Source organism: Pterocles gutturalis, unplaced genomic scaffold (assembly GCF_000699245.1).
Source record: "Pterocles gutturalis isolate BGI_N339 unplaced genomic scaffold, ASM69924v1 scaffold373, whole genome shotgun sequence".
Classification (NCBI taxonomy): Eukaryota; Metazoa; Chordata; class Aves; order Pterocliformes; family Pteroclidae; genus Pterocles; species Pterocles gutturalis.
This window is the reverse complement of record NW_010120117.1, coordinates 117,403-138,799: the sequence shown is the minus strand read 5'-3', so window position 1 is coordinate 138,799 and position 21,397 is coordinate 117,403. Positions and strand designations below refer to the sequence as shown.

Below are 21,397 nucleotides of genomic sequence, written 5' to 3'. Positions count from 1 at the left end.
CCCTCTTCGTTTCTACTCCCCTGTTCACACATTTGTTTCCTATTACTTCTCATCAGACTGTGTTGGGAGAATTCATTAGTATATATAACATGCTTTGAAGTTGCCAGATAACGGTGATGTAACACTTTTGCACTTCTTTAGGCTCTTTTATCTGAAGATCAAAGTAGTAAGTTATGATTACCATGATTGGATTATTGCTGCTTAGCCTGTGGATCCAAGGGTAAGCAGCAACTCTTCTGGGTAGGCATTAATCAGAATTACTGGATGATTTTATTAAAGAGGTGGAATGCCATAAAGTATGCCACATCTTAAAGAAAGGGGTGCATACATGAGCTGTGTGCCCTTTCCTACCATTTGATGATCTGAATCAGCTGGCCCCTAGCTGTCACTTGGCTCCTTTGATCCAAGTGATACTGGAAGGGAGACCAAGACACCACTGTGGAGGACTTCAGAGGTGAGTCCATGCTCTTCCACCTCCAGCTCCAGACCCTTGGTCCAAGCACAGCAAGGCTTTTGCCCCTATTTCTTAGCGTGACCTAGAGTTTGCTTTTCCCAATTACTCAGCTTCATCAAGCCTTTCACAATGAATAACCTGGCACCTCTGTCATATTTCATATTTTCAGTGGAAGGCCATGAGATTTTGGCCAACTCTGGGGATTAAACCAACAAAGAGCAGCTGTGGATGCTCTGAGCGTTATGAGCCAGAACAATCTGAACTGAGGAGCTCATTCCACTGTGTATCCAGAGAGTGTGCACATGATATCTTAGTGCTGATAAAAGTGATGTACAGCATATGGAAGAGTTATTTAATCAGGGCTTTCCTGTGAAAACACGCTCAGGGCTTCCCATCTTAGCTACCATATTTTTCTGGAGTGCCAACATTAAAGCAGTATGTGACAGGTGGCCTTGCAGAGGACACTACTTTAGGGAGATGGAGGTCATTCAGCTCTTCACAGCCCTTATTCTTCAACAAAAACACTTGGCAATCGACCTAGCTATTAGGAAGACACAACCACGCTCAGTCCTGACTGCAGCTCAGAGGATGTCAGACCCCAGCTGAGCTGACTGCTCAGGGATAACTGGTTATTGAAGGGAAGAAAATGAAAAGAGAAAGTGTGCTTCTCTTACTGATTGAAAATCAGCAAGTTGGAATACAGCATAATAGGGAATCCGTGGAGCCTTGAAGGGTCTCCTGCCAGAGTCATGGGGAAGGCTATGAATCTCAGAGGCACCCTTATAAATCTTCGTGCTACTCACGATCCCGAGCCAGTGCACAGCATCAGAAACACAAGCAGCACGTGCCATTTCCACACCAGAGACACCCTAATAAAACTTCCCAATAGGTTAAACAACAGGGCAATGCACTTTCCCCCCTTTTATTTTTAACTTTGTTTTCAATCAAAAATATGAGAAACATTTATTTAGTCCTGAAGAAAGATATTGCAAATATATTTTTAGCTTCATAAATCTGCTTTTGGATCAAGTGCTTGATTTCTTATTTTAAACACAGCTGGTAGAACGATTAGTAAATTTGTCACTCAATGGGGGGACTTTCAGCAAATTTCTTGCTGTCCCCCAGCAACCCCAATGGTAAGAGCCTGAAGTCAGAGCTGTGGAAGAGTGACTAGATATGCCTGATAGGGAAACCATCCTGAGGAAGTGTCTTACAGATCAGTGGAGGAAACATTCATTACCTCTGCAGCATTTAGCAATGTTCAGATGGCAGAGCGTGGAAATTCAAAAACCTCACTTTTCCTTTACACATAAAATTGCATTTTCCCAACAACATTCTCACAGTTGGCTATTTCCTTCTTCCGAGTCCTCTGTATCCTTCAGCATTTTTCCAAATGAAAAAGAAGATAGCAAGGATGATTATTTTAAAAGAATTTCCATTTTCCCCTGGCTGCCACATTTTGGTTGCCATGGAAGTACGCAAACTCCAAAGGGGCTTGTTTCGTTAGATATTGTGCAATTTGTCAAGCTGCTCCTCTGGTGAGTCACTTTCCCTGGTTAAGTGCGTTTCAGAAATAAGTGTGGTCATCAGTTCCTGGTGATTCGCAAGTACTGCTGTTACCCTGTGACCTGAATTTCCTCTCCCTGCACATAATTAACTCTGCCAGGTAGAGATAATTACAAAAGGATTTGGTAAACTTTTAAAAGGAAAGAAGACTCTTCCAGAAGTTGAAATCCTATTTTTTTTTTTTTTACTTTTATTCTTGACCAAGCTCAAGCAAACTATTAAGAACAAATAATCCTGAGCTTTGTCCCCACGGACAAGCCTCCAAGCCTCTTGGATTCACCCCACATTGCAGAAGGAGCAGGATGCTGAACAAACCTTGCTCCCAGCCTGGCTTGGCTGCCGCAGCCCCCAGGACAGCCCCAGCATGAGCTGCAGGTTGTACGTGCTCCTCAAGGAAATGACAAACTGCTTCTTCCTTCACTGCAAAATATGCCCTTTGCCTGCACAGTGAATCTAACTGGTGGCCAGCAACCTGGTCTGTAGGAGCAAGTACACTGTCCCCCATGTCCCCAGAGAGGCTTTAGCAAGCCCTGACAGCGAGCTCTGCTCCATCACCCCCAGGCCTTCCCGTGCAAACAGTGTGAGGGAAAAAAAAAAAGCACTGATCTTTTCTCATTGCTTGTGAGACTCGTGTCTTGGGAGAGCTTGCACAGCTCTCCAGTGGCTGTCCAGGACAAGGTAAGGTTTGAGGTTGTAATGGGTACTGCCAGGATGGCACCAGGACAAAAGACAGGCAGATGCTTGGAGTGTCAGAGAAGACACCTTCTGAAATCAAGAAGAGCCGTCAAATAAACGCCAAGGCTCAGCTTTCATTTCAGGAAGGAATTTAAATCCTTCTAATTGCTAAATGCAGCTGGTTCTAATTTCCCTAATTCTAAATTTTTAGCAAAATAAGTACCCTGCAAATGTAAATTTACAAAGGACAGAACAGAAATAATTCCTTTGAAACAACTCAAATAGAACCTCTCACTAAAAAAAGAGAAAAATTTTGTTCTAACCAATTTCTGATTTAGATCTTATCTAAAACTGGATAAAGTCTCGCAGTACTAGGAACATCTTGATGAAATTTAAAAGTGCTGCTATTTTTCAAAATCTCTAGAGCCTAATTTAGGGAAAAAAACTCAACAACTTATGGAGCAATTTTGCTGCTATTTCCACCAGCTCTATGGCTGAAGCATCCTGTGTTTTTTTTTCAATTGATCTAAAAACAAATGTAAATAAACAGGAAAAACAGCAGAAGAAAATGTTCAGCATTAATTACAGGCACATAATGAATACTCTTCCACAGAAACTGCTATGACTGAGTGCAACAGAAAGCCTGCAAAGGAGTGCAGTGAAATACAAGCCCAGCTACACACTGCATAGATCAGCCAGAGTGCACTGTTTCCATGTCACTAAGAACAAATAACAACGTCCACAGGATGCCTATAAATAATAGATTGTATCTATTGACTGGATAGCAGCCAGCATTTGTATCTCTCCTTCCCACCTCAGAGTGCCTTCATTCATCACCTCCGCGAGCAAACCTCCCCGAGCAGCACGTTCCTCCAGCCAGAGGGTCACGGCTCAGCATGGGCCAATGCACCCTGTGCAGGCACCAGGTCAGGGCTCTGCAGCGAGTTAAGACCCGTTTAACTCTTTATCCCAAGCCAGCTGAAGGGTGGATCACATCTTGCACCATGTCTCCTTGCACACAATAAAACCCCACAGTCTTTAAATCTTAAGTATGGCCCAACCATCTCCCAGCAGTGGTCCCCTATGGCACCTTGCACAGACCCAAAGGGATGCTCGTGCATCCCTGATGATGCTCTCGAATGTCCCCTCTCAAGCCTGTCTCTCTCCCAGACACAGGCTGTAATTAAAGCTTTATTAATCGTTTCACTTCCAGCACAGGCTGACCAGCTCATCTCCAGCTCTGTTCTCAGTCATGCAGATTATAATGAGCAATTTCAAGCTGTGTTGTCCAGGTACTGTGACATGATATCCTATTGTGTCATCACACCCTGTTGTGTCATCACACCCTTTCATGTCATCACACAACTATACATTTTCCTTCTACTCACGGTATGTTTTGATCTGAATCCAACATACACATTCTGTTTCCAACACAGTATAAAGAGAGGTCCCATGAAGCTGGATTTATTTTTGGAGAAGTCTGTTTGATTTTTCTCCGGCAGGGCACAAAGGATGGCTGCATTTACTGGGTGACACTGTGTGATAATTATCCTCCTGTCAAACTCCGGTGGGGACCAGATTCCTATAGTCCCTCAGCTGAGAGAAACTGTGTATATTCTATCTCATGGTATATTCTATCTCACAGTATCTTCACAGGAAGAATAAATGCCTTTCTGGAAGATATATTTTAGCCAAATATATTTAATTTTAGTCAAACATAAGTTTTCCGAGTCACAGTAAGAGCAACTGGATTAAATTTAATAGTCTCCGATATACAGGAAGTCTCTGTTGGGCTCAAACCATATGAAGCAATGCATTTTGAGATAACAAAAAATAGAAGAACAAGATGGGAAGCTGACAACAAAAATATATATTTTGCTCCCTGCTTTTTTGTCCCTTTTGCACCTATCAGATAATTTATTTGTCAAAAATGATGGGGCAAATGAAAAAGTCAGACGCCTCATTTTGCTGCTGAGGAGGCTGGGAAGTCCAGATGTCCCATCGGTCTCCTTCTTGACGGCCTCGGTCCGTCCTGAGTGAGGAATGGCAGCAACGTGCTGGCTGTTAGCAAGGTCCCACTCTCCACAGTTGCTACACATTGGGGTTATTGTAAGCTCTGAAGACAATTTATCAAATTACATTTCTGAAAAATGGTTCAATGTGAGTCGTACTTACTTCACACTTCTCTTGCTGCAGGGTCTCGCTATTGGCTGCGGGATATTTATTACCTCTGATGCCTGCTCTGAGAATCTCCTTTCCGGGTCTGTATTTCACATTTAAGGAGTGCTTTTGCAATTTCATGACTGTTTTCTGAAGTTAAGGTAACACTTTGCAACGCCTAATGGTTTATGGCCCGTTTCAGACTTCACTGATTTCTGCCCATTACTAGGAAACTACTCACAACTCCAAAATGCTGCTTCTCCCTCATTCTGCTGTGTTTCAGCCGGTACTTTGAAAGCACAGACTTTAAGGGCAACGACAGGGACCATCTCACCTCAACCAGGACAATTTAGTTCACATGGTAGTGACTGAACCGCAGCCAGTGTGGCCGCAGCTCGGTGACGGTGCAGAAGGGGGACGGCACGCTACCGTGGGAAATGCCCAAGAACTCCCAGCCTCCTTTGGTTGAAACTATGGACCTACAGCTGAGTGAGTCCATTTTGGGCTTAGGAAGGATGGATTCCTTGCTTACGCTCATGTAGCAGCATCCAAAGGCACAACGCAGACTGCCACTGGCTCTGGCTGGGACTCACAACTGGTTACTGCCTGGCCTTTGTCACACTCGTGCTGTCCATGCACAGACAAGAAGGTTTCAGAGCTTCAAGGACATCAGTCGACCTCACGCACAGCAGTCTCCTCACTCCTCAGGAGAAGAGGCTACGAGCACAGAACCCAGAGCTACGCTCTGTCTTGGACATCAGCAGGTCATCCAATTCCCCGTGTACCTTTAAAGTGCTTGGCAGGTTGTGACCAGCACACTTAAAAACCTGCTTAAAGTTCTGGTTAGTAAGTCAGGTGTCCTTAGAAAGGACACCACTTGCCTTCCAAAGCAAATTTTTTGTCTCTGTGGGGGACTGAAATTCCCTGGGGACTGGTCTGAGACTGCGGAACACACATTTACAAGAGCAGGCAGCTGCTGCAAACCTCACCACCCGCTGTGCTGAGTGATGTGTCTGTGGTTTTGATCTTTTCTTTTTTTTTTTTTTTTTTGAAAAATACATAGTGGCATATGCATTTAAAACAAACATGCTCTGAAAAAAAAAACAACCTAAAAACCTCCAGACAAATTTCCCCTACTCCTTCCCAAAACAAAACTGAAATAAACAAACCAAAACCTCTACAAAAACAAAATACACCCCTGCACTTGCTCCTTGCTGCTGGGGAGAGAATGACAGATGTATAACAGAAGCTATTTATGTTGGTTAATACGTTACTGGGGAGATGCTGAGAGATTGTAGTGGTAAGTTTAGAAGCAACCGGATAGGAAATATATTGGAATAGAGCAGATCCTCACCTGCCCACAATGTCATTCCACCAAGCATTCAATTCTAAGTGATGTGTCACAGAAATCCTGCACTAGGTTCGTGTGAAAAATACATGTGAAATACGGAGCACGCTCAGAGCCTTTCTGTACAACAGCATCCTACAGAAATTCTCACTCTTCTGCTTCCTCCTTGCTTTCACATTTCACAGAAATGTCCCCCTCCACTTGCAACCATCTCAAGGAGCTGTACTCAGAGTACTGGGAGTTATAATAATTCCCTTTTTTCCTTTTTCAAATTTTCTCTTCTTGCAAATATTTGGAGTCAGAAAGTGCTCTTGTGCTCCATGGGAAAATATTGGTTTCAATGAAATTGTAATATTCATTATCAGGATGATCAAATTAACAACATTAAAATAACAATGACAGAATCATTCTCATTTTCCATTTCAAAGCAAAATAAAACAACACTTTGAAATGGTTATTCAAAGCATGTTGTTTAGATAGAGAAAATCTTATTATTTGAATCCAAACCCACTGATCTTTCCCCTAAACTGTTTATTAAAGATAGTTTCAAATTTGCTATTCCACAGAGTCTCAGCTTTTCACCTCTCCATGCTTCTCCTTGGAACAGAAACTGACTATTGAAATGTCCCCAAAGGAACAACTTCTCTTTCCTAAATAAGAATAATGATGCCAGGAACAACAATGAGAATAAAAATCACAATAACCTGATCCTAATGCACAGGGCTGTGTTACCAGACAGCGATAAAGCTGAAATTCCCTCTGGTGGGAAGACTTTCCGAATGCTCCACCTGGACTCCGACTAATCGATGACCAGATGATAAAACACATTTACAAACACTCTCACTATCAGAGTGTCCTGCAGGCTCCTCTTTCCTCGCTGTCCCAAACTAATTATTTGGACAAACTGACATCCGATAGCCAACACACTGGTGCCTGCCCACCCTGCCATCCCACGGGAGCTGTGCTGAGCTGCACGGTGTTATCTCCAGCTGTCAATGGAGTTGTTTCTCCTTCTCGCCCTCCGAGCTTTCATACCATCCCAGAATGTGGGAAATTAACTTTTGCCTGTGTTCACCCACAAGACACGTCTCTGCTGAAATTTCCCTTGAAGAGAAGGGAGACAAAGCCCTGAAAAGGAAGGATGGGCAAAAAAGAAAACAAAATGCCTCTCTGAGGTTTGCTTTTATCAGAGCATCACTTCAGATGTCACCATGACATGTAAATGCAGAAATGCATATGCTGCCTGTAAATTCATTCTCATTACTGGCTTTGAGTCAAACCTGGCCAAAAATGTTCTTAGCCTAACCTGGGACACGTGTGCCTCTCAGAGCTGTGGAAAGAGCAGACGACAGCGGTGTCCTGCAGCATCTGGCAGCTTTGGTGCTTGGTCTGTCCACATGCTCTCTGTCCAACCCACATGGAATGATGGATACATATGAGCCATATCCCACGCCACAGCTCATTCATTCTTTTTCAGCCTCACAAACCCTAAGTACATCTGCCCTGGACACAAAACACTGGAGGTGTCAAAACCTTATCCCTGGCTCACCTCTGGTCCTGCCTCATGTGAATATACACATAGCAGAATAAAGAGCCCTCAGCTATTACAGACATCACTTACTGGACACACAACTTGTGTAAATAAACAAGAAAATCTATCAGAGACACTCTTGCAGCTATTTGGTTCCTATCCTTTTAATTATTTTTCTTTGCATTCTGACCACCTTTGTATGAACAAAGTATTGAGAAGATGTGTGTGTCATGGGCTCCTGCAGCAGGCAAAGTCTCTGTCATAAGGCTTGTGGGAATACAGCTCTCAAAAATGAAGGAGGTATTCCCAGACATTATTTACAAATAAATCTCTGCTTGTGTCCCTATCACAGATTTACATGTTCTGCATTTCATGTAGTTTTCTGACCACCTTATATTGTGCCAGCTTTTCCAAGAAGAATTATCTAAAAGTAATCACAAGAGCCATTAATTTATATAGACAATAAATGTCTCCACCAAAAGTTCCTTCAGTAACGCTTTGGACTTTGGGTCCTATGGAACTATTGACTGAAATGGGAACCAGACGCAAAACTCAATACTCCTCTGGCCTTTCTAAAGGCCAATAATTCTTAAAGCCACTCATAGTGCTCCATAATCTTTGGCACAGACCATATAACCTTTCACTGCGCACCTACTGTATTATTTCTCCCTACTTTACTGGAATTTTATAGCTTACCTATAATGCTAGAATGATCTTGTTTCTAACAGCAACAAAACACATGACTGACAAAAATCGATCGCAACTGGGTGGCTTTAGAAATTTTTTTTTTTTTTTGCATTTCTGTAAATTCCCTCAAAAGAACTCTCCAGGATAAATTCAGAATGGTATTTTTATGGTCCCAAGTTTGAGGACTCAAGTTCACGGCTGTGAGATCTGTGAACCCTTGGATCTTTTCAGAACCTGTAAGTGATTCACTAAACTACATTATGTTTCAGGAAGGAAGGTCAAACAAAAACCTGTTCAGCTCCAAAGCATGTAGAAAGATTAAACCATATGAACTGGAAGAAGGTTAATTGGGAAAGGCAACCTACCTTGGAGAAATATCACATCCCTGCTGCATGAAAGCTCCTAGGGAGAACCAGAGACTGTTGAATATCCCAAACTCATTCGTCTGGTCGTTGGCTGGCTGGTCCCGTCCTTCCTCGAATTCCTCGGTGTGCCACTCATAAGGGCTGAAGCGACTCACGAGGAAGAGGACAACGCTCACTCCAATGTAGGCAAAGACAATGCACATCCATATCTCGTAAGCCAAAGGGTCCAGAAAGGAAAAAACTCCTGGTTTGGACTTCTGAGGTTTTTTTATCATGATAGAGATACCTAAACTCATGAACGGTTTAGAAAAGTCTATAACCTCTTCTCGAACCAGAGTGATGGTTAATGGTGCCACAGCCACATCCGCCCTCTGAAAAGGAGAGACAGAAAAGAGATTTGCATTCTGGGGATAAAATAGATCTCCTAACTCCAGCTTATGCTCCTTTGATCTCTGTTTACCCCCACTATCTCAGAAGCAATCAGACAAAACCAATTGCAAGAGAAATGTTAAAAGAAGTAGCCCATAATATTGGTGGATTATTTCCATTTTATCAGTACTGATTACCAGTTCTGTTTTGAAATCACAGCATTTTCTTTTTGCAGCCACCTAGCTCTTTGTGTCTGATTTACCCACTGATGTCACAGTCTGATGCAGATGATTTTTGCTGAAAGAGCTTTATCATCCAGACATCACAAGAGGCAAGGAAAGGCCAATCGCCTGAAAACGGATGCCAGCGTGTTTACTTCCATCAGGAACTGCTTTTTGATTGCATAACTGATGCAGGAGATGAGGAAAAATGTTCCAGTGACACTGATGTGCACTCTCCACTTATTTTACAATCTGTCTTGAAAATGGAAAGGGAAACGCACTGAAATGGCTGTCGGCAGATACTGGGGAGCTACCAGCAGGAGACAGATCATCCCCTGCTCCAACACAGTGACACAGAGGCTTGGGCACTGATGCTCCCTACACTAATTTCCCCTTTCCCTAGGAGGGAAAATCAGAACCCTCTGAAGGATGACCTAAACACCACAGATTCTGAACTACCAAACCGAACCAGGTTTAGAAGTGCAGGGTGCAGATGTATATCTGAGATGATGGAAATGAGTGTCTAGATAGAAAGCAGCCTAGTCCTACTGCTCACCAGTCACATGCTGAGTGTTCAAATCTTGTCCTTCTTTCATCCTGCCATTATCATGCAAATATAAATTAGAGTAAAATGTGGAGATTCTACCCATGGGAAAGTTTGACGTTTCAATACTTCTTCTTCCAAAAATGGAAAGAAAAAGAATCTTGGAACTGTTGAAAGGAAACATTTTGACATTTCCATAGGCACAAAATATGCTGTCCCTCCCTAAATTAAAAAGTTTTACTTGGGTTGATTGTATTTTTGGAGCTGCAGTCCTCAAGACAGCTCAGGCTGACAGAAGGCAGGGCTCCTTTTAACTCTAGGGCTTCAATATGTTCTCAAGTACCAGCAGCTAAAGACAATGGACAAGGTTGGAAGCTCACCCCATAGACGAGTTCTCCCACCATGCCATTCCACGTTTTGGTGTCGGGGTCCCGGGCTCCATACTTCCCATCTCTGACGATCTCCAGCCTGTAGTGGTAGCCAACATGCTTCGCAATCTCAGCAGCGAGCTCCACACAGTAGCCTTCATACCTCTCGTTGCCTTCAAACTGGTTGGCATTCTTCTTGAGCATCACATATGGATCTTCCTGGCACAGAGCAGACCAATATTGAGGAATGCTCCACGTTCTGGAGACGCGTATCAGGGGCTCAGACTAGACCCCACTGTGTAGCTTCTGGTCCCCTTGCAAAGCTCTTGCTTTGTGTTTCTGTACCGAAGGGCACAGTCAATACACAAATGGGCTTATTTTAGAAGATAGGAGGTATGATTTTTATTGTGACATTCAGTTTATTCATGCAGAATCATGCAGCTTCTTGCAGGATTCCTGAGGGGAATGAAGTAGCTGGGGCAATTTGGGCACCAAACCTTTCACTGCAGTTCTAGAGGGGATATTTAGAGCATCGGAGCTGTGAATTTTTAAAAGCCCGTCTGCCTGTGGGGGCACAGGCAGAGTCAAATCTACTGGACAGGATAGCGCCTTAAGATTTTTAACTCAGTTTGGGTATTGTGTCTTCTCTGCAGACTTCCAGTAAGCATTCAACAAACAAGTCAGTAAAATTTCGTGTTTCTGCAGGGTAAGCGTGTGCAATGACACAATACATGATACCATACATTATGGTACCTATTATTCCTTCATTATTATAGTGGAGATTTGTTTTTAAAGCTATGATTCAGCCTCTCTGCACAATACAGCTTATCCTTCCCAAAATTACAGCCCCCATTCTGTGGGCTAAATACAAAGCACAGGTATAATGTTCCTAATTTACCTATGCTGATGCCTCTACTATCTTGTCATAATCTTTTGTGTTTTCTACACTTAAGCATGAGAGCTCTTTAATACCTATTTAATTAGCCACAGCAATTTTCAGATACCTTTATGGACCTGGCAGGAAATAGTAAATGCTGTTATTATTATTATTATTATTGTTATTGCTATTATAAAAATGATACAGTGCAAAGGAGGGCACATGAGGGGGAAGAGGGAGTCTGCACATCAGGGAGATGGAGGAGAGGGAGAGCTGGGATAGAAGTCACAGCACTTACTAGGATAGTTGTGACTATGTAAGTCCTGTTCTGGAGGCTTGTAGACTCATTGCCGCTTTGAGTGTCTATGGCTGCTGGAACCAACTTCTCATCTTCATTCCAGTAACCAATCTGCCAAATACAAAACCAGGATATCTCATTGATATCTCTTTGTAATATTAACCAAGATATGGTTACAGGGCCATGCAAGCAGGGTCAGCTCGCTCTCTATGTTCATACCCAAACAGAGTTCTCCTCTCCTGATTCTTGATGATGTTTGCTGGTGGGACCAGGAACTCCCCCATCCCACCATGCCTCCAGCCTGAAAATAACATGCATGATACGCTACAGCAGCAGAGTGCTTGCATGCACGTAAAAATATTTGGCACATGGTCCTGCGGGATTACTCCATCCCCTGCCTTATCCCTATGGCAAGGGTTCACACTTCCTCTGTATGGCTTCTGAATATTTTTCTGATGGTGAGCATGCCTTCTGCACGGCCAGATGCTATAGGGTGTTAAAATGCTGTCCTGCAGCTGAAAGCCTCCGTGAACATAGGAATGACTCTTAGGACATCTTGAGACAACAGGACAAAAAAAATCCAGTGAGAAAAAACTCCCAACTTTGGCCAGTGTCAAAAAGTTTGGGGTTATGAATAACCAGATCAGTTGTAATGGGAAGACCTCTCATGTTAAACTGTGCTTATTAATAATCAGGGATTTGGGCTGATCTATCACTGCTTGCAGGTAAAGCAGAGTGCCGCTGAATATCACTAGGAAGATCATTGTTGAGGTTATCCACTTTGAGAGCTTGATTTTATAAGAGGTTTTCCATCACCTCATGTAAGCATGAAGTTGCCTGAGTTCTGCTCCTGTGAAAGGAATTTTTTATCACAGTAAATGGGAAAGGGTATTAACACAGGGCACGACCAGGAGCCTGCTGATGGCAGATTAGAGATCATGACAGCTCAGAAGGAAAAATCTAAGCAGGCTTCTCATCTCTCTTCATTGCACAGACAAAAAGAAAGGAGAGCAAGGAAAGAGCTTCCAAAGCTCTGCCCTAGGGGAATGTGAATGGGGACATGTATGTTTGTTTTGCACCTCTAACCTGGTGGATCTAAGATACAATATGCATCGTGGCAGTGATGTACATGTCTTCCAAACAAGTATCATTTCTGTCAGTAAATACACAGCCAAACCAAGACATTTAGCTGTTGCACTTTTTCTCCTCTAGACTCTCTCCAGATTGACAACTTCTTAAAATTCAAAGCCCAAAACTGGACATAATACTGTATTTGTCCTCTTATGAATACCAAGCAGATGAACAAGACGAATTTTATGTCTTCAAAATGACACTTCTTTTTTTTCTCAATGAGAAATTTGCCTTTTTTCACTTGACTGTGGTGGGCTTTGATCTCACTTAGTCTGCTCTCGGGTGTAAGTATGAAATCTGGGGTAGGGGATGTAAATGTGGAGCTTTCACTCTTTTTCTTAGATCCAAACAAGTCTCTTATTTTTCAAAGGTCTGAGAGGGTGCAGAAGGAGGCCAGTGAATGCCCCATTCCAAAATATATGGTAGCTCTCCTTTATTGATGGAATAACTCAGTTATTCTTTGTTCTTCAGATGGGTAGTATCTAAGGCTAAGGTGGGACATGAGCACATAGAATCAGATTTTCAGAAGGATTAGTGTTTCAAGGGGTCAGCATCCCTGAACAAGGCCAGATTTTTCAAAGTGCCTGGAATATAGAAAGGGATCAAGACTCCAGAACAGCATGAATGTCTGTATAGCTATCAGGACATGGTTAAGCTCTTATCACTTCAAGGAGAGCAGAATTAGGTCAACATAAAGGGTTCACCTACACTGGCTAGGGCAGACAGCTTCTGCTTGGATCTGCCTTGGCTCATCTTTGGAAAAGAAAAGCAGGAGAGCAAAACCAGACAGTCTTGCAACTGGGACTGAGCCAACGTGCCCTGCCAATAGCAAGTCTGAGTGGGCCAAGCTTTTACTTTCCTGAAAATCCTTGTCCCACAGCAGAGATGCCCTTGTTGCTCTTGATAACCCCTTCCATATGTTGTCTTTTTTTAGTAATACACCATGAGTTTTCCCTTGTGTTTATCTTTGCACATGCAGGGAGCTGGGAACGCACTTGTGGTGACTCCACATGCAAGCCTTCATGAGCAGAAACGTCTGTTGAGATCTAACCACACCATAACTTGAACGCCGGACTGACACAGGATTTCAGGTTGCTCTATACTTTACCTTTCTGATCCCATCATGTTTCATCTCAATCACATGGAGAGTGTAGTTGGTCCTCCGTCCCTTCTCATTAAACTGAACGTTGCCAGACAATCCTTCAAAACGGACCTTAAAAACATAAATACCAATGAGGAGAACAAATGGGTCAGTATCCCACGTGGTGGGGATTTGTCAGCAGTAAGAGGTGAGGGGAGGAAGGATGGAGAATGCAGACATGTCTCTCAAATCCATGGAGGGAGACAGGACATCTGTCTGACAGCGGGCTTTTGCTTAGGTACATTCTTTACAGCATGCCTGGCCATGTGCACACCCTTTCTCTTAACTTACCCTTTCTTATAAAAACCCTTTCTCTTAAAACTTAGTGGTCTGCTACTGAGCTCAGTGATGCGTAAGAGCTGGATCATGTCTGTGAGCACATCACCTCTTAGGATGTGACAGTGAGCTAAATTAGCTCTGAACTCTTTGTGTTCTGTGGGTGTTTTTTTATATTTTCTAAATCTGACCTGGAGTCAGGATTTGGTAAAGAATTTGTCAGTCCAAATCAGGAACTGTATTTGGAGGAAATACGAAACCGTGGCCACAGCTCCCAGCTGCCACCTTTCGACAGAGAGGAGTCTATCAGTCAACAAGCACATTTAATTACCTCTGCACCAGCCTGGTAAAACCTGACAATTTAGTATTGTAAATGAGATTTGCATAGAAAACTTTTAATCATAAATCTCTGCTGATAACATCGCCAAGCTGAAGAGCATTGCTCACATCACATTCCACGTCCTGAACTCCTCTCAGTGTGGCCATTTGACTTGCTGCCAAAGTGCCCAGCCTGGTGCGGAGAAGGGCTTCCGACTGGGGTCACATATGGTGTGACCAGAGCAGGCAGTGGGGACCAGGACTGTGGGAAAAGGAGTGCAAGTTTGGGTGTCTCCAGCGGCCATGTGGAGGAGTACTCACACCACCAGATTCACTGGGAATTAAAGGTCTATTCTCAGCCCTTCCACTTGCTTCAGAAAAATCTATTGTCCCCGAATTGAAGTCTTCCCACATGCAAAATGGGAACAGGTATTTACTGCCTTTTTATGTGCCCTGACATCCTCAGAATAAAGACCCATAGTGAAGAAACGAGGATGAATCACTACGGAAGAAATCTGTTGCTAATCTGCTCAAACCGTGTTTGTTTTCTAGCTATTACCACAAAGGTTTGTCATGAAAATGAACATCTGCCAGTATTTTCTGAAGCTCCTTCAAGTCAAGAGGTATTCCTGGTGATACTTGGAGAAACATGCTTTTCCCTTCTCACAAGACACAACACATCCATAAAAGACAGATGCACTATTTTCCTAAGCACTGCTTTTTCATGGCCCCTTTGGTTTTCTTTTTTGGGTCTTGACTGATTCTGAAGCTCAGGTCACAGGTGCTCATGTTTTGTAGCTTTATATGCACTAAAAGGCAGGTGTACAGAACCAGTTTCCTCTGAATGAATGAAATCTGAATTGTCTGATATCCATGTGACACTGAAATGGCAAAAGGGGTCTCTCTCATCCATCCTGGAGGCTGCAGCACAGCTTTTCCATCATTTACTGTCCTCTGAGACCCCCTGAACCACTACCAGCCACAGTGAGGACTGATTTCAACAGTGCTAAGCACCAGTAAAGTCAACTGGAGTCATGGAGCATTTAAGCACATTTATGTATAAGACACGAGCATGTGGTTCTTTGCTGGGGGAGCTGCAGGAGAAGGATGCTATTGTGGCCTCCCGGTTTGCAGGGACTAGCTACTTGCTTACTAGAGGTGCTAACCAAATAACATTAGCAAAAAAAAAAATCAGTCAAAAATTATCATAATCTTTTCAAAGTAAAACTGAAACTTCAGTGCGTTGTTTTAAAGCGATATTTTGTGAGGTTTTTTTCCTGGAAAAAAAGTATTTATCTTTAATAAAAGCACACATTTTGCTGAGATGCATTAGATTTCTGTTTCTGAAAAACTGCAGAATGTTTTAAATTGCTTTTCATCTTTGCTCCTGCCATCCATGACTTCTTCCTACACTAAACAGAAATAAGGCAATTCAGGTGCTTATTCCAAACATTTGAGTAGAAATAAGTAGAGAAACCTTTTGCTTTTAAACAGCTTATAAAATTTTAGGCATTAGCAAATGGGAGGTGAAGAGAAAGCACACTGTGAATAGCTGCAAGAATTGCCCTAATTGTGAGTCTTTACAGAAAGGATAACTCAAACCTTCAATCTAATAGTAAGTTCTTCTATTTCCATCTGCCTTTCTTGCTACAATACTAAATGTTGGATGATTATTAAATTCATAGTTAAAATTTCCCTAGGAGACTTTTTCCCCTACCTGTTTCAGAGCCTTTTATTTTCACCATCTCAACTAAACTGATCAAACCTTTTGAAAACTATAATTTTTCAATGGTAAAGAATCAACTTTAGCAAATGGTTCATCATGTTCTTTGCCCAAAAGCACTACAGTTGAAAAATTAATACTTTTGAAATTGTTTTAATGAAGAGATGAGGAAACTTCAGAGGAGATCGTCCAACACACACCCAAAGTTGTATTTTCTAGCCATCTGATGTTGATATTCTATCCTCATAAATTCAATAAAGGAAAATGCTTGAGAACCCATTGCTCATTAGAAGACTTCCAAGTATTTCATATTTATTAGGTAACCAACCTCCCTAACGCATCAAGAAGGCTGATTTTATTACAAGGGTTTGGAGAAGCTCTGACAGTGATTTGCCCAAGGTCATACAGAAAGTCAATGACAGACTTAGGAAAAAATTGAATCCAAGCAATAAAATAAAATCAAAGGCAAGATTTAGTTTTAAAGAAATTGTTGTTTACCAGTAAGCCAAAACTGAATCAAAACAGAATACTTGGGGAAATTTACATATGATGCAAATTAACCAAATTAATTTTGATCTTCTTGCCTTCTTCACAGTTAAGGAAAGAACATGGGATAAGATATACTTGGATAACACTGAACTATCAGTGTTTATAAGGAATCCATCTATTTTATTCTGAAAAAAGAAAAATGCTAGAAATTAATGTCAGTCTTGAAATGTAATGAAATTTTGAAATGTTCTACCTTTATAAGTTTTGGAGTGTATTGTTTTTCTCTCTCACTCTAAATTTCATGTAGGTTTTTTTGTTTATTCAAAAATCTAATTTTTTTTTCAGGATGAAAAAAGCAAGATTATCAGATTTAAGGAATAAACTATCTAAATGCCTGTTATTAAGACTTTTACCAATCCTCATAGTATGAAACAAGCTACAGTCTGGGCTTTGAGAACATTTTGATGATAACCAACACATAAGGCAAAATTCACATGGTTTCAAGCTTCATTAGCAGTCTGGAACTGAAGCTGAGTTCACACAGAGTCAAAGGAGCTTCAAAAAACATGGTCTGAGCAGGTCTCTCTCTTGGGAAGGGGAAGATAAAAAGAGACATAAGATTTTATGAGATAATATTTTGGCTTTTCCATTCCAGAACTCAACAGAAATTAGAGAAGTCAAGGACACACCAGATGGTACCAGGAAAAGCAGTTTGCTGGATGTGACCCTGAACTCTCTAGGAGACCTGGCTCTAATGGGGAAGGCTCAGTTCCTCATCCCAAGTGATTGGTTTGAGCGTTTCTGCTGCTAATCCCACCTCTTCCCCCACCCACAGACTACATTCAGCCGTTCTTGCAGCACACACATCAGTTGGGTTTCGAACCTGCTGCAGAGCTCTCTGGATGTCGATGCCTTGTCCCCAGGGCACAGCCGGGTTGGCAAGGCAGTCCCCAGCGTTGCCGCGACGGGAGATGTCGATCCGCTGCCTCCGCAGGTTCTGAAAGGCCTCGGCCATCACCCGGACCCCGTCGTACGTTAGGGCTGATGTGTACTAGAAAGAGAAGAGGAGTTGTACGTTGCCTGTCAGGGTGAGCTGACCTCAGGCGTGCTACACTGGTTTGCCTCATGGCATTTTTTAGATGATTTGTCCTGTTTTCATCCTTCCATCTATGAAGATGAACAGCCTCTTGCTCCCTGTAATCACCACTGTCCTGTTGACTCGTGAAAGTTGGTACCTTCTCTCTCAGAGGACAGGAGAGCGAAGGAATGGGTCCTGATTCAGAACTAGGGGTGGCTCTGCTTTGCCTTTCAGTCTTCCAGCCCAGCTGCCTTCAGACTGCACTCCCTGAGGAGCACTCAGCCCTAAAAGCCATTCACCTGTAACCCAAGTCTTTGTGTTTAATCAGAATCTTTGACCTGAACCTTTAAGGAATACATTATACAGTGTAAGTGTGAGATACACAAAATCAAATAACAAGGGATCCTTTCTAGTCACAGGTGGACGCCAGAAAACCCTACTTCAATGTGCAAAAAATCTGCAAAAGTTGAGGTCACTCAAGCAGAAGCTTGTACAGAAAGGGTTTGAAGGGTGTTATTCTGAATAATAACCCTCAGACTTAATTTATTTTCCTATGATCACCTAGTGATTAATTTGTTTGCAACTTTCTCAAACTAATACTTCCGAAGTTAACATTTCTATTGCTGACTGTTTGTCACAAGTGTATTTGTTTTCAAATGTCAGCTAGAAAAAAAACAACCTCCCCCCTCTCCTTTCCCCTCTGCAGCTTCAGGGTCTTGTGTCTCTCTTAGGACTTAAAATATATTTCCCCTCTGTTGTACACACTGATTTGAAATGCTCAAAAAGAACATCTAGAAAGACGTTTTTTGTTACTGGATATCTAGTAAACAAGTCAAAGGCTACGAAGTTAATGAGGCTTTTTCTTCTCTATGTACTGAACATTATGAGATGTTTAATCCTTAGCTTTAAGGAGGGTAAAAGCAAGGAGGCTAAGTGAATACACCAACTTGTGTATTTCTTAGCAGACAGTACTACTGTCTATTATCATTTAGACAGTGTTGAGGCACCTAGAATGGATACTGTTCACAATCATATTAAATGATGGGTTTGCAGAATGAGATTAAAGAGCAAAGAGATGAGCATAACTTTAATTGAGCCAGATGGACCCTAAATTAAACATTATTTTTTTTTATACCACTTGCCTTTGGCCTCTTCCAGTCCACACGAGGATGCTCCCTGGCATCATTATTCCTCCACTGCTGCATAATCCTGGCGGGAACAGCATCCGTGTAATTCACCAACTGGAAGCCAGTTACATTGGCTCCGCTCTCCTTGAATTTGGTCAGGTCAATATCCATGAACCCCTAGTACAGGAGAGAAACAGGAGAAGCTCATTGGAGGAACATATCTCAGGGTGGATAAGAGGAATCCTGTCTATCCATGCATATGGCAGCCAGCTTAGGGAAAATCTCTTCCCTCTGCGAGGCAAGGTCTAGTTCAAGAGAGGCACCACTTCCCTTTCTCACAGGCTCTGAGCTGGACATATCTTCTTGTTTCCACCCAGGAAGACAAATAATCATATTAATAACAGCTCATTTGCAAGAAAACTAAAAGAGTAATGGAAAAATATATCCCAAATAATGCTTGGATGAAACTAATAAAATTCTCCAAATATATTAGAAAGAATTATTCACCCAGATGTAACTTTTATACAGAATTATTCACTCAGCTCTGGCTTTTATGCACTCAGTCACTGATCAATAGGCTACTTCTTTTCAAATCACAGTTTGCAGAGGAAAACAAATCCTGAACAATGAACTTTCAGCATATCAAGAAGTAAGTGGTTGGTCAGCTTGTCAAAGGAGTCTGTCTATTAGAAAAGCCAGTTTATAGGATTTGCTAATTTGGGAGGAAAAAAGGGTACTTTTTTGGACTTCAGATTACTAATAAAATACATTTCTTTTATTTCTTTGTTATTCTGCTCTACTTCTTGCCCACTGCATATGATGAACGCAAGTGCGCAAATACACATGTGTATTGGGGTGGAATTGTAGAATTAGTCACTGCTGTTGAGTCAGAAGCAAAAAAATAATTAGAGATACACTGCAAGCAATATGGAGAAGAGGTCATTTTTGGTGTCCCAGCTTTGATCCTGTCTCATCAGCACTCCTGCTATGCAAAACTGTTTGCTGTGCCTCCTTGCACAAGGCAGGTGCTTGGACAGATACTCTCCCCTCCTGCTTGGGCTGCTGTATGTGGCACAGGCTGATGTCTGGTGCTTTTTCTTTTGGAATACAAGCACAAGAGATGCAGCCAGTTATTTTCCCTACTACTGTTAACAACATAATGCACAAGGGAAAATGAATGTGAGGATTAATCATAATGCAACAGAAGAGCTTGCTCGAGGTCTGCCTTCCCCCTGCCCTCCACCACATGCTGCTGGTGCCTGTTCTCTGCGGGCACCTTCTCAACCTACCCCTGGGTTTCTCTGCCTTGCTTTGTCTCAAACATATGATGGTGTGAGTTAAAAAAGGCAAGTCACGTTGTTCCCAGGAGACACCAGTCAGGGTCCCAAACTGGTGTTCTCTGTGAACAGGCGGAGGGAGCTAATTACCTTATTCCCCTCCAAGGCCAGGATCAAGCCATTAGACAGAAACCGGTTTTGAGAACAGACAGCTTGCAAGGAAAAGACTAAATTGCCCTCTCACATCAGTGTCAGACCGAGGGAGTCCTAAGTGACTCAAAAATGTGTTTAAAGACTTTCACGCTTTTTCTTCCAGCTTTTTGTAAGCAATTTGGCATTTGCTTACAAGGCTGAGGACTGGATACGGGTGTACAGATGCTCTAAATAGATTATTTGTTTTGCTCCAAAGTGCAGTGATTTAGAGTAAAAAAAAAAAAAAAAAAAAGTTATATTTTGTGTGTATGTATTCCTCAGAATGCTGGTTAAACCCACATCAATCTTGTTTGTAATTGCTAGCGTAGGGGTTTCAGAAAGCCAGAGCTGTGATTAACAAATAGGAAATGCAGCAGGATAATTGTCCCTGACATCTTAATGCATTCCAGGCCAAGAGTTTTTTGACACGCAAAGCTCCTAAGGTTCGGTAAGAGGGACCTCACAGGTTGCCAACTGGTTATTCATGGCTGGGACCAAATTACACTGACATTTTGCTCCTGGGAGGTACTCAGGGGAAAAAGATCTGTCGAAAGAAACTACCACACAGCAACTTGAAGTTTGTGCCACCAGCTCCTCCCTGGAAGGCTACAAAGGCACGAAGAAAAGTCCAAGTTCACAGCAGAGTATGAGTAAGATGTCTGGTGTATTTAACCCTCTCAACAAACAGATTTAAATAGGAAAAGTAAAAAAAAAAGATTGTGACATCAGTGATGAGACAGCAGCAGTTGAAAACACTGTTTTTCACTGTTTTCCCCAAACCAAACCATTCTGAAACTGATGCAAGTATTCAAAAATATTCACTCGGATTCATCTTACATACAATTTAAGAATCATCTGAAGAGACAAAAGGAATTATTTCTTCCCCAAAGACTGTAATAACTTTTCCCCACTGATTTTTGACAGAATTCGAGTTCTTTAAAAAGTGTGGAGACCTCTGAGGATTTTCCATTTAAGGTAGCTGGGACCATAAAAGTCATAATTAACCTTGATTATATCTTTGCATTTCAGCTGTTATCAACTGCAGAAATAACTCTTTTCACCTGTTGTCCCTCCTCCACATGCCCCAGTACAAGGTCAGTATAGGAACGGTCCTAATTACAAAGGAATTTTAACCACTGCGCCACTGAAATCTGCTCAGAGCAGGTCTGGGTGACATGACAG

At 42.2% G+C, this 21,397-nt stretch overlaps 1 protein-coding gene across 3 annotated transcripts in view; it reads right to left on the bottom strand.

Moving 5' to 3' along the window:
• GRIA1 (glutamate receptor, ionotropic, AMPA 1) overlaps positions 1–21,397 on the bottom strand; it is a 119,991-nt gene that overhangs the window by 26,199 nt on the left and 72,395 nt on the right. For all 3 annotated transcript variants that reach the window (XM_010076753.1, XM_010076752.1, XM_010076754.1), the window contains 6 exons: positions 18,762–18,923; positions 17,425–17,592; positions 13,703–13,807; positions 11,464–11,574; positions 10,301–10,507; positions 8,787–9,157 (listed from right to left, as the gene is read on the bottom strand). In XM_010076753.1, coding sequence (XP_010075055.1) covers positions 8,787–9,157; positions 10,301–10,507; positions 11,464–11,574; positions 13,703–13,807; positions 17,425–17,592; positions 18,762–18,923 — 1,124 coding nt within the window. The remainder of the gene's footprint in view (positions 1–8,786; positions 9,158–10,300; positions 10,508–11,463; positions 11,575–13,702; positions 13,808–17,424; positions 17,593–18,761; positions 18,924–21,397) is intronic.